Source organism: Apteryx rowi, unplaced genomic scaffold, assembly GCF_003343035.1.
Source record: "Apteryx rowi isolate R43461 unplaced genomic scaffold, aptRow1 scaffold_405, whole genome shotgun sequence".
Classification (NCBI taxonomy): domain Eukaryota; kingdom Metazoa; phylum Chordata; class Aves; order Apterygiformes; family Apterygidae; genus Apteryx; species Apteryx rowi.
The window spans coordinates 263,572-275,511 of NW_020450580.1; the positions used below are offsets into that span (position 1 = coordinate 263,572).

At 71.6% G+C, this 11,940-nt stretch overlaps 1 protein-coding gene across 1 annotated transcript in view; it reads left to right on the top strand.

The window, feature by feature from the left end:
• LOC112970752 (collagen alpha-1(VII) chain-like) overlaps positions 1 to 7,584 on the top strand; it is a 9,196-nt gene extending 1,612 nt beyond the window's left edge. The window contains exons 4-31 of the mRNA XM_026075484.1: positions 123 to 167; positions 374 to 409; positions 520 to 579; positions 722 to 847; positions 940 to 1,011; positions 1,286 to 1,321; positions 1,450 to 1,509; positions 1,675 to 1,719; positions 1,812 to 1,847; positions 1,966 to 2,001; positions 2,103 to 2,159; positions 2,415 to 2,486; positions 2,769 to 2,840; positions 2,953 to 2,988; positions 3,101 to 3,181; positions 3,270 to 3,323; positions 3,497 to 3,550; positions 3,629 to 3,691; positions 3,905 to 3,967; positions 4,145 to 4,261; positions 4,357 to 4,434; positions 4,519 to 4,572; positions 4,898 to 4,946; positions 5,071 to 5,115; positions 6,246 to 6,341; positions 6,468 to 6,587; positions 7,051 to 7,092; positions 7,337 to 7,584. Coding sequence (XP_025931269.1) covers positions 123 to 167; positions 374 to 409; positions 520 to 579; positions 722 to 847; positions 940 to 1,011; positions 1,286 to 1,321; positions 1,450 to 1,509; positions 1,675 to 1,719; positions 1,812 to 1,847; positions 1,966 to 2,001; positions 2,103 to 2,159; positions 2,415 to 2,486; positions 2,769 to 2,840; positions 2,953 to 2,988; positions 3,101 to 3,181; positions 3,270 to 3,323; positions 3,497 to 3,550; positions 3,629 to 3,691; positions 3,905 to 3,967; positions 4,145 to 4,261; positions 4,357 to 4,434; positions 4,519 to 4,572; positions 4,898 to 4,946; positions 5,071 to 5,115; positions 6,246 to 6,341; positions 6,468 to 6,587; positions 7,051 to 7,092; positions 7,337 to 7,584 — 1,953 coding nt within the window. The remainder of the gene's footprint in view (positions 1 to 122; positions 168 to 373; positions 410 to 519; positions 580 to 721; positions 848 to 939; positions 1,012 to 1,285; positions 1,322 to 1,449; positions 1,510 to 1,674; positions 1,720 to 1,811; positions 1,848 to 1,965; positions 2,002 to 2,102; positions 2,160 to 2,414; positions 2,487 to 2,768; positions 2,841 to 2,952; positions 2,989 to 3,100; positions 3,182 to 3,269; positions 3,324 to 3,496; positions 3,551 to 3,628; positions 3,692 to 3,904; positions 3,968 to 4,144; positions 4,262 to 4,356; positions 4,435 to 4,518; positions 4,573 to 4,897; positions 4,947 to 5,070; positions 5,116 to 6,245; positions 6,342 to 6,467; positions 6,588 to 7,050; positions 7,093 to 7,336) is intronic.
• Positions 7,585 to 11,940: the final 4,356 nt, after the last annotated feature.

Consider the following 11,940-nt stretch of genomic DNA (forward strand, 5'->3'; position numbering starts at 1 on the left):
GGGTGGCGGGCGGCCGGGGGGGGGAAGTGGCCACGGGGGTGCCGGGCTCCGCGCGGCCCGGCCGCGTCCGCTCCCCTCCGCGAGTCACCCGCCTGTGCCTGTTCCTCATTTCCCCCTGCCAGGGGGAGCCGGGAAGACTTGGAGAGCCTGGAGATCCCGGGGAAGACGTGAGTAGGAAGCCAACGTGATGCTGGGGTGGGTCGATGCCGTCTGGGAGGGTCGGACCTGCTCCGGCTCCAAGGCGGCGTCATCGCTGCCTGACGGGAGCCCCGTGCCTCCGCTGGGGAGCCGCTCGGAGCGCGCATGCCCGGCGTGGGCACCCCTGCCCCACGCACCCCGTTCACACCTCCCTGATGGCTTGGTGTCTCCACAGGGAGCCAAAGGATCGTCCGGAGCCAAGGGGGAAAAGGTAAGTTCCCCCTCGTCCTGGGGGGGCAGGGTGTCCCCGAGACCCCCTGGACGCCTCTCCTGTGCCCACCGCGCGTGTGATGTCCATGTGCTCTCTGCCCACCCGCGCAGGGCTCTCCTGGTGTCGGCGTGCGGGGACCCCCGGGACAGGACGGACCTCCCGGCCTGAAGGTGACTTCTGCCCCCGTGTCGCCGCGGCTCTCGCCATGTCCCTGGACAGCAAGCTCGTGTCCGGCTCAGCTGGCCGCGAGAGGGACGCGCTCCCGGACTCTCCCTGGGGGCTGTTTCCCCATCGTTCCCCTCTCTGCTCCAGGGTGACACCGGCTTGCCAGGCCCTCCGGGACCCCCGGGCTTGGCAGGGGTCGCCGGGACCCCGGGGCAGCCGGGCCTGAGAGGAGACAACGGGCAGCCAGGCCCGCCGGGTGCCCCCGGAGAGAGGGTAAGGATACGGCTCTCGGCTGGGGGCGCGCCGGGCCCCCCCGGAGCATGGGGCAGTGCCCTCTGTGCCACTCACCGGCGTTTCTCTCCAAGGGTCTGATCGGCTTTCCTGGGAGGGACGGCACATCCGGACCGGCAGGACCACCAGGGCCCCCGGGGACAGCTGTGAGTGTGGGGCCCCCGTGCTGCCGGCTCCCCGAAGCTGGGTGACAGTGGCAGGGGCTCGTGCCTGCTCCGGGCTCCGGAGCCGGGCAGGAATATCCGTGCGAGCTTGGAGGGAGGCTTCGGGGTATCCGGCACCGCATTCCCGCGGTGGGACCGGTGCAGCCGGGACCTCGTCGTCCCCGGGGGGAGCAGGGGCAGCCCCCAGCCGGGGGAGCTCCCCGGCTGGTCCCAGCGCCTCCGGAGGCGCTCGGCTCACCCGTCTCCTTCATTTCAGGGGGCGCAGGGGATCTCCGGCCTGAAGGGTGACAAGGTAGGACCGGGGCAGCCCCCCAGCCCGGCGTGGAGGGGGGCCGCGGCGTGGCCGGAGCCGCGCGAGCCCCTCGCCTGCGGCGGGTCGCAGCAAGGACGCTAACGAGCTCTCGCTTCCCCCCCGCGCAGGGGGACCCGGGGGCCGGGCTGCCCGGAGCCAGAGGCGAGCGAGGAGACCCGGGCCCACGGGTACGGAGCGCAGCCGCGGGCCCCCGTGATGCCAGCGGCAGGGGCAAAGCGCCGCGGCCGGAGTCAGCGGCTGTCCCCGGGCACCGGGGCCGGGTCTGTGCCGAGGTGCCGCTGGGGTGCTCCCGTTCCCAGCCTGCGGCTTCACTCCTCTTTTCCCTCTCGCAGGGCGAAGACGGGCGCCCGGGGCTGGAAGGCGACCGCGGGCCGGCGGTAAATTCCCATTTCAATTCCCATCCCGTGCCCTGGCTGCGCCTCCCGCCCGCTCCCTGCCTGCCTCACCATCGCTCTCCTCTCTCCCGCAGGGCTTGCCCGGGAACCGCGGGGAGCGCGGGGACAAGGTACGGCACCCGCTCCTTGGGGACGGGGGCGGCGTGGCCCTGCGGCCTGGGGTCCCCCCCTCCCCGCGCGCGTCCCCGCCGCCCCGCGCAGGGCCTCACCGTGCGCCCTTTCTTGCAGGGAGACGCTGGGGCTGCGGGGCCCAAAGGAGACAAGGTGGGTCCCCGTGCGCCTGCCCCCCGGGGCCGGGGGGGCGGGAGGGAGGGCAGTGGCGCTGCCCCCCCCCTCACCCCCAACCCCTCTGCTGTCCCGTGCAGGGCGATACCGTCGTGGTGGAGGGGCCCGCTGGAGCGCGGGGCAGCAAGGGGGAGCCGGTAAGAGCCTCTCCCCCTCCCAGTCCTCCCCGTCCCCCTCTGTCACCGCTCCCGTCCCCACGGGCAGGGCTCCTCTGTGCACCCCCCCCGCCCGCCCGCCCAGGCAGCTCCTGGCCTCGCGGGGCTGAGCCTGCACCCCTCTCTCCCAGCGCATCGCAGGAGAGATCCCTTCCCCATCCCCATCCCCTGACCCTCTCCCCATCCCCTGACCCTCTCCCCATCCCCTGACGCCCTCCCTCTGCTTCCCCCCCGCAGGGCGAGCGTGGCCTGAAGGGCACGGAAGGGGACAAGGGGAACAAGGGGGAGCAGGGCATCCCCGGAGAGAAGGTAGGGGGCTGCAGGGAGGGCCGGGGGGGCCGGGGCTTGTGCAGGGCTGGGCCCGCTTGCCTGGGACCAGCGGGCTGCAGAGGGGGCGACGGCTGCGATGCCGGGGGACCGGAGCGTGCTGGCGTCCCCGTGCCCCCCCGTGCCGGCGCCTGCGGGCCCCAGGCACAGCGTACGGCGCCCGGCACGGTGCTCGGCACCCCGGCACGGGGAGCTGCCGGGGCCGGTCTCGGGCGCTGCTGCGGCCGCAGACATCCCCGCGGCCATCGCGGTTTCTGCTCGCAGGGGGCACAGGGCGAGCCAGGCGAGAAGGGCTCCACGGGCTTCCCCGGGGCGCGCGGCCCCAGCGGGCAGAAGGTGAGGACCTGGGCAGCTGCCGCCGCTGCCGCCAGGGTGTGCGGGGGGCATGGGGCCCTCCGGCACCTCCGATCCTGACCCGTGCTTTTGCCTTCACCTTCACCTTCGCCAGGGAGAAGTCGGCGCGTCGGGAGAGCCCGGCGAGCCGGTGAGGACCCGCGCCTCGGCCCCCGTGCCGCCCCGCCGCAGAGCGGGAGCCCTGCGTCACGCTGCGTCACGCTGCGTCACGCTGCATCACGCTGCGTTTGCTTCTCCCGCAGGGCCAGGCAGGACGGGACGGGATCCCCGGAGCCCGGGGAGAGAAGGGCGACATGGGACCGCTGGGCATGCGCGGCCTCAAGGTGCGTGGCCCCCCCCGCGCGCTGAGCCGGGCAGGGACCCGCGCGGCGCGGCGCGGCTGGACTCGGGTGACTCCTCTCTCCCCTGCAGGGCGATCGGGGCATGAAAGGCGCCTGTGGCCTCGACGGGGGCAAGGGCGACAAGGTGAGTGGGTGCCCGCGGGGCGCCCCCGCAGCGGGGGACCTGCGTCCCGCGGCCGTTTGCGCCCCGTCCGTCGAGCGTCCGCCAGCCGGGGGAGCGGGGAGATGGCTGAGGCCAAACCTGAGCCCCGCGGCCGCCTCTCGCTGACCACCCTGCGTCTCTCCTGCCCGCTGTAGGGAGAGACGGGGATCCCGGGACGCTCCGGGCTGCCGGGCAGGAAGGGCGAGCCGGTAAGCACAGCGCTGGCACCGGGGCGGGGGGACAGGGACACGCGGCCCACGGCTCACCGACGTCTGCTTCGCCCCTAGGGAGAGCTGGGCCTGTCGGGAGCACCGGGAGTCCCCGGGAAGGAGGGACTGATGGGGCCCAAGGTAGGTCCGGGTGGCTCCCGCCGGCCCCGCGGCCACGCTTGGCTCCGTCTCCCGTCGTGGCTCTGCGGGGAAAAGCCGTGCTGGGACTGTGGGACAGTCCGCAGCCATCCAGCACTGTAAACCCCAGGGACGGTCCCGCCGCCGTGACTGCTCTGGGAGCCACGTCCGCCCTTCCCCAACCTTCCTTCCTTCCTTCCTTCCTTCCTTCCCCAGGGCGACCGGGGATTCGACGGGCAGCAGGGAGCCAAGGGAGACCAGGGGGAGAAAGGAGAGCGGGTGAGCGAGCCGTGAAGACGCAGGACCCCCCTCCCAGCGGTGCTGTTTCCGAAGCGCAGCACAGTCGGATGCCTTCCGAAGAGCCGTCCGGTGCTGCCCCAGCCCCGGGCGCTGCTCTGGGGCCCGGCGGGTCCTGGGATATCGGGGTCACCGGCCTGACCCTCCGCTCTCCCGCAGGGCGCTCCAGGCATTATCGGTGCGCCCGGCGCGCGGGGCAGCGACGGGGTGCCCGGCCCCCCCGGCCCGCCGGGCAGCGTTGGCCCACGCGGTCCCGAGGGCATGCAGGGCCAGAAGGTGAGCGCCCGGGGGAAGCGGCGCCGGAGAGCGCAGGGGGGCTCGCTGGGGCGCGGGGAGCCGCCAGCCTGACGCCCGCGCGCGTGTCCCCGCAGGGGGAGAGAGGCCCGGCCGGAGAGTCGGTGACGGGGGCCCGTGGCGTGCCCGGCATCCCCGGCGAGAGAGGAGAGCAGGTTTGTGAGCGGGCGCCCAGCCCCGCGCCGAGCGCGCCGGAGCCCTGGGACAGGTCTCCCACTCCTGCCTCTGCTTGTCCGTAGGGCAGCCCGGGCCCGCAGGGTCTCCGCGGGGAGAAGGGCGAGCTGGGCATGACGGTAAGGAGGCGTGCAGCACGGGGAGGTGCGAGGGGGGCCGGCACGCGGCACGGCCTCCCAGCGGGCTGCCGGCAACCGGGTCGCCCAGGTGGGAAGGGGCGCTGGATCTGACCCTGCCCGGGCTCGGCCAACCGCAGCAGGCTGCTCAGGGCCACGCTCGGAGCTCAGACCGCCACCAGGGATGAAGCTCCCCTCGGCTCCGGGCTCTGCTCCTGTGTTTGACTGGCCGCACAGGGAAAAGAGTTTTCCGTATAGCTAATACTGGTTTCCCTCATTGCAACTTGTGTCTGCTCCCTCTGCCCTTCGACCCTCCATCTGCCCGCAGGAGGAAGAGATCCGGGCCTTCGTCAGGCAGGAGATGAGCCAGCACTGCGGTGAGTGAGCCGCGCTCCTCTGGCCCCTCCAGCCCCTTCCCACACCGGAGCCCGGCCAGGGCCGGGGCGCACCTGGACACCGGCACTGCGGCCACTTACCCTTCCCTCTCGTCTCTCCCTGCAGCCTGCGGAGGCCGGTTCCCACGCCCGGATTCACGTGAGCACTCAGGTTCCGGCATCCATTCCTTCCCCTTTCCCTACAGCCCTGTGTGCGGCACCGAGCTCATCCGTGCCGAGCGGGTCTGCGCTCCCACATATGCACCGAGCTCATCTGTGCCGAGCGAGTCCGTGTTCCCACGTACACCGCAGGTTTCCCAGGGCCTGGAGGTCACCAGGGTCCTCCAGGAGCCCTCATCCCTCCGGCCGGTGCCGGGAGCACCGGGCTGGCATCCGTACTGTGAGGGCTGGCCGGAGCTCTGCAGCAGGGCTGTGGCAGTTCCTGGAGGAGTGTGTGAGGAGGAGGAGGAGGAGGAGGAGGAGGGTCGGAGCGCAGCAGAGCTCAGGGCAGGAGGCGCTGGCACGGCCAGTTTCTTGGAGGGAGGCGGCGAGGCTGCAGGCATCCCCGGAGGCAGGCGCAACGGGACGGAGAGCGTGGCCGGCTCGGCACGGTGCCCGGGATGGCACCGAAGGCGGCCGGGCGCTGCCTGGGGCTGCCGAGCCGAGGAGGGAGCACGGGGCCGAGGCTGCCGCGGTGCTGGGGTGCAGCAGCCGAGGAGGACGAGCTCGCCGCGGGCCGGGACGGGGGCGCAGCGAGCTGGGCGGGAGCCCCGGCGGGAGCGAGGGAGCAGCCGGGGCTGCGGCGGACACGAGATGGCTGCTTTGTCTCCAAGGAGGCTGGGGGACTCGTGCCGGGGACAGCTTTAACTCGGCCAAGGGAAGAGGAAGATGTGTCCACCAAGAAAGGGAGCACGGCCAAACAGGTGATGGAAAGCCCGGAGCGCCACGCCGGCCCCAGCGCCGGCAGGATCCGGCCCCCGTGGGCGCACGTCCCGCTCGGGCAGGCCGGCCCGGGCTCCTGGCACGCGCTGCCGAGTCGGGCAGCAGCTCCCCGCTGCCCACGCGGTGGCTTTGTGCATGCGTGGAGGCCGTGCCCGTTCCCACCGCCCTGCGGCGTATCCGGGGGGACCACCGGACCCCCATCCCCAGGGCCGTGTTTCCTGCAGGCTCCTCTCCTCCGGCTGCGGGCGTTCGATGCCGGCTGCAATGGGGTGTTTTCCCTCCCGGCGGCAGGAGGGAAGCATCCCGGGCTCCCCTCGCGTCCTCTTTGATGTCTGTGCCGTCTCCTTCCCCGCTTCCCAGGTTTCTTCCCCAACTATCCATCCACCCAACCGTTCCCGCAGCTCAGTGCCCACGCAGTCCCTGTGCTTAAGTTGTCGCACGCTGAGGAAGAGGAGGGTGAGTGTTGTCCCTGTGCTTTTCGTCTCGTAGCTGCCCCTTTCCCCTGCTCTGCCTGTGCGTCCTGCCGTGTCCCGGCCCTTCGCGTGCGGGTACCAAGGGATGCCCGGCTTCGTTGTCTCCCAGGGCAGGACACGCGAGTCATAGCCGCCACCGACGACCTCGAGTACGAGAGTGTCTATGCAGAGGAGGACTACGACGAGTCCCTGGAGGCGGACGGCACGGAGCAGCCCCTGATGGGCGACGGTGAGTTTCCGGGGGCTGAGGAAGGTGGAGCGGCAACTGCCGGCTCCTTGCCTCCGCGGAGCCAGGCGCCTCGGCAGGGCTGGTTTCCTTGGACGGCGGGAGCCTGCTGCCCGAGGCAGGTTTGTTGGGGCTCCCTGGATGGGAGCCGCAGAGGATCGTGAATCCCAGGAGCGGAGGGAAGCCCCCGGCAGCCTGTGGAGGGTCCCCGTGGAGGGATGCTGCTGCCACCCCGTCCCCCTGCCACCTCCGGTCCCAGCCCTCCCGGCACCTAGGCTTTGCCCAGAGCAGCATCTTCTGCCCTCGTTCCCGGTGCTCCGGGCAGGCCAGCACGGAGCCGGCCCATCCCTCCATGCCTCCTGCCTGTGCTCCCGCCGGGAGCCCTTCCTTCCCTGCCGTTCCCGTCGGGGTTTCTCCTCTGCCGAGCCGCAGGCTCCTAAACAAGCCCTTCGCTCCCTGTCTGCAGCCCCCGAGCACGGACGGCAGAGGAGAGAGGCCGCCGGGAAAGGTGAGCGGCAGACCCGCGTGCCGGGCACCCGGGGCAGCGCCGGGCCCTGCAGTGGGGGAAGAGCTGAGAAATGCCCCCCTGCCTCCCCTGCCGCCTCCCCAGCGCGGGACCCAGGGCCGAGGGCCGCCACGGGGGGAGGAGAGGCCGCCGCCGGTGCGCCCCGGCTCTAGCGGTGCCGGGACGGGCAGGAGACCTCCCGCCTGCCCGGCGCCCAGCCCCTCACCGTGGCTTTTTGCCCCCGCAGCCGACCCCTGCAGCCTGCCCCTGGACGAGGGCGAGTGCCGCTGGTACACGCTGCGGTGGTACTACAACCAAAGAGCCGCCGAGTGCCGGCCCTTCGTCTACGGCGGCTGCCGCGGCAGCCTCAACCGCTTCGAGAGCCGGGAGGACTGCGAGCTCCAGTGCGGGCGCCGGGCGGGGGCCCCGGGCGGGGGGCTCGGCGCCGCGGCCATCCCGGCGGCACCGCAGCCCTCCGCCGCGGCCGGGCCCTGACGCCGCCTCGCTTCTCCCCGCGGGCGCTCGCCGCCTAGCCGGCGGGGCCCGGCAGAGGGGACGGAGGCGTGAGGGGCTCCGCCTCGGCCGGCAGCGCTGCCCGCGGGGAACGGCCCGGCTGCTCTCCGAGCGGTGGCTCGGCTCCCCCGGGAGAGCCGCGCTGGGCTCCCCACGGCCCCGGCAGGGACCCCGCACCCTCGGCCCCCAGCGGGAACCTGGTGCTATTTCTAATGTGTCTTTTTGTTGCTCGCGGGTTTTTTCCTTTCAGATCGGTTTTATTTTCCATTAAGGTGAAATTTCTATCAAATGGGAAACCGAATTCCCCGCAGCCTTTTAACCTCCTTTCCGACCTGGAGTTTTCTCCGGTTGTTGCCTCTTTGGTTTTTAACTTATTTGCTACTGGTGAGACGGCTCCCGGCCCCCGGCTCCCTCTCCAGGGCCCTGGGCCAGCGGCTGCGGGAGCAGGGCTGGGAATTGGTGTGGCTGGGCTCCCCGGGGCTACGGCTGCTCGGTTCCCGCAGCACCCCCCTCCCGCGTATAACGCGCTCGTCCCTTCCCCTCGGGTGGATTGAAGCCCTCGGTGTCCAGCGGAGGTTGCAGGCTGCTCTCCTTTCCCTTCCCGACCCCCTCGGTCCCCCGGGAACCTCCTGGGGAGTCCAGAGTCCCGCCGCAAAGCCGCTTTGCAGTGCCCATGCATGGTCCAAGCTTGTTCGCACCTGGGCTGCCTGGTGGGGTGCCCACGGCCCGGGCAAAGCGGCGCCTCCCCGAAACCCCTGAAAGCCCGCTCTCTGCAACCTGCTGCATTTGAACAAATTTCACCTTAATCTCAGCCGGGACCCGGTTCGCCTGTTGGGGGTGCGATGGTTTGGCAAAGACCTGCGGGAAGGCTGGAGGCTTTCTCCACGCGCTGCCCTCCACCTCGCACGCCTGCCAAACTCCCATCTGCCTTTAATCCGGGGGCGCTCGGCTGCACCGCCGGGCCCGTCAAGGGAAACCCTGGAGCTGGTGCTACGTTAGAGGCGGTTCCTGCCGCCGGGCGCTCGCTCTCGAACGCTTTGCGAAAGCGACGTTCGCTCCCGGGGCTTCGCGGCCTCTGCCCTTCCCCGGCGAGCGTTTGCGGGGCCGGGCTGGGGTGGCTGGGGAGGGATGGAGGACCGCGTGCCGCCAGAAACGCCCCCCCGCCGGGGGGGGTATAGGGCGTCTGTACGTGCTGCTGCTCTGTGTGTATATCTGTATACAGCGACTGTATATGTGTCCGAGCGCGGGAGGGGGGCGCGGGAGGGGCCGCGCTATTAAAGCCGTGCTCACCCAGACGTGCCGTGCCGCTTGGTGCGCCGCAGCCGATGCCCCAGGATTTTGGGCCAGCGAGAGCCGCCGAGCCGTGCTCCCGCTCCTCCGCGCCGCCGCGGCCGGGCCGGAGGCTGCAGCGTGACGCGGCGGCGCGTGGCGCTGCGGGATGCGCTGGGTGAATCAGCGCCTCGGGCTAATTTTGGCTGCTCTGGCAGCCCCCCGGGGGGGGGGGGGGCGAGCCCCCCTCCGTCCGGTCCGCGGGAGGAGGAACAGAGCCGGCCTTACGTCCGCTCTCGCGGCGGCCGCCGGGGAGGGAGCGGGTCAGCCTGCGGCCGCGGGGGAGAGAGGGGCCGCCGGCCGGAGCCTCGGGGCTGGCCCGGCCCGGCCACGCTGGCTCTTTGGCGGGGGGTGCTGGGTGACCCGGCCGGGCTGAGGACCTGCCAACTCGTCTCATGAAGGTGCCTGCCTGGCCTGAGCGCCCCCGGGGGCTGGCAGGGGGCTCTCCAGCTGCCCCCGCAGGCTGCAAAGGGGGAACAGAGGGATGCTATGGGGCGAAAGCCCTTCCAGGTAGGGTCCCCCCCATAGCAAAACCTCCAGGGTGCTCCCTGCGCTGGGTAATGGGTGGGGGGGGCTGGGCCAGATGGGACTGGTTGGACTGGGAGCAACTGGGCTGCAAAGCAGTGGTGTCCCTGTTGGACTGGGTGCAACCAGGCTGCAAAGCAGCGGTGTCCCTGTTGGACTGGGTGCAGCCGGACACCAACCTGGCACCGGGAAGCGTTAGCAGCGCCCGTCCGGCTCGCCAGGGCGACGGCAGCCGCTCGCGCCTCTGGAAGCGTCACGGATGCTGGCCGGCGGCGATTTGCATGCGTGTCTTCTCCCTTCCTTGAATGATTAAGCAAGGCCGACAGGAGCAGGAAGGCTCGATCGGACGGAAAAAGTCCTCTCTAAAGAAGTCAGACGTGAAATAACTACGTCCGAGCCGCACCGAGTTCCTGGAATACCCTCCAAATTCAGCTACTGATGCTGCGAGGGGGCAAACGCCCCCCCCCCCCATCCTGGGATGATTTCACCTGCTATTAGGCAAAATGTATTAATAACATCCCCCCCCCCCATGTACCGCTGCCCCCCCGAGCGGCCGGAGGAGCGGGAGGTGGGGCTGGGGGCAGGATAAGAGCCAGCGCTGGGCACCGAGCGGGGCAGCTCCGGGCCCCTCTTGGCCGTGGGAGCACCGGCGTCCGTCGGTGCATTCGCAGGGAGAACGCCTGAGGGACAAGGGTCCTGCCGGGAATGGGGAGGTCGCATCCTGCAGCGGTACTTTCCCGGGGGGAAAACGGGTTGCCGGGGGGGGTGGTGGGATGCTTTGCTTTCCCATTGCCCTCTTGCCTGCTAGTTAAAATGCCTCCGGCTGACCTCCAGCTGGGGAAGCATGCCCTCTCCTGCCGGATTCACCTGGGAGATGGGTGCAGGAGGTTGGACGCTTTTCGTTTCCCTCTTTCCAGCTACCCCAAAAGCCGCTGGGCGCCCGATCCTGCGGGAGGCTGCCAGGCACTGGCTGGCTCCCGCGGTCAGCGAGGGTCCGGGCAGGGCTCGGGGCAGCGGGGGGATGTGCTCCTGCGGCTGGGGGGTCCCGGAGCCCCGTCCCGGCGGGCAGAGCGGGGCGGCAAGGTTGGGCAGCGCCCGCCGAGCACGGGGCCCGGCTCGATCCGTGCGTCGAGGCCAGGGCCAGCCGGGCAGGGTGGGGGGCGATGGGGTTATTCCCAGCACGTTCCCCGGCAGGCGCTCCCGACCATGCCCCTCGGCAAGCTGCTGCCGGCCTTCCCGGTCATTGCCCGGTCTCCAGCGAGATCCCGGCCGGGGCTGGGCCGGGAGATGCTTTGCACCGCGCCGGAGCAGGCTGTCCCCGAGCCGGGGACGGAGGCAGCGCGACGGGGCAGGAACCAGATGCCAAGGGACCTGCCGCGGGAGCGAGGAGCGGCGGGGTGACGAAGGTGGCCTTGTCCGCTGGACGTCCCCACCCAGGGGCTGAAAGTCCTGCCGGAGCCGGCCAGAGGGAAGGAGCCGCAAGCCAAGGCGGCCGCCAACGCGGAGCTGACGGCCCGCGTCGGGCGCAGGAGATGAATCTCCCCCTTTTCCAGGCACGGCCGAGCCCTGCGGCTCGCCGGAGCAGCCGGATCGAGGGCTGGTCGGAGCCCGCGCACCTGCCGGCGGCTCCCAGGATGGGATCTGGCCGCTCCCAAACCTCATCCAGGCTCTGCGCGGTGCCGGACCGGAGCACGGGGTGGCGTTTGTCCGAGCGTGGGACGGCGAGCGCTGCCGCAGGAACGGCGCCACGGGGTTTTTGCCGGTGCAGAAAGACCTGTCCGGGGTCAGCGCGGAGCCGGAAAGCAGGCTGCTCCCTGCCGCGTGCCGAGCAAGGGGCTGAGAGCGGACAGGCGGCAGCCGTGCAGGGATTTAACAGCCTTCCCGCCCGCCCCGTGAGAAAGGCGACGGCGGCTTTGGGGGGCCAGGCAGCTTTTCCGGGGCGTCTCCTCTCTCCGCCTGCCCGCAACGCTTCCCAGGGGAATAAAAATCCCCTTTAAAGCGCGGCCGGTTGCCTCGAAGCTCTCGGCGGTGGAGGTGCACGATGAAACGCAGCCTGCCTGCTTCCTAGCGATTTTGCACCCGGTTTGAGGCGCGAGATCGCCGGGAGCCGGGGCAGCGGGGGCCCTTGGGCCGCGCCGGCCGCTTCCCGGCGGCTCCGGGGCGCCTTCGGCGAGGCGTCGAGATAAGGGCCGAGCGGAGCGGCGGTGCAAAGTGCACGGCGGCGGGCGCGAGCCGGCCGGGACGGAGCCGCGGGGAAGGTGCCTGGCGGCGCCATGCTCTTCGAGGAAAACCTGGCCTTCGGTAAGCTCCGCGCCGCTGCCGGCGCGGGTGGGAAGCGGATGCTCGTGCCTCCCCCCCCCCGCGGGGGGTCTCTGCCGTGCGGAGCAGCGATGGGCCCTGGGGCTCCCGCACATGCTCTGCCCCCTCCCCCCTTGCTCCCTATCCCGGGGCGTCCCCTGCTGTCCCCGTGTCCCCCCCGGCCCC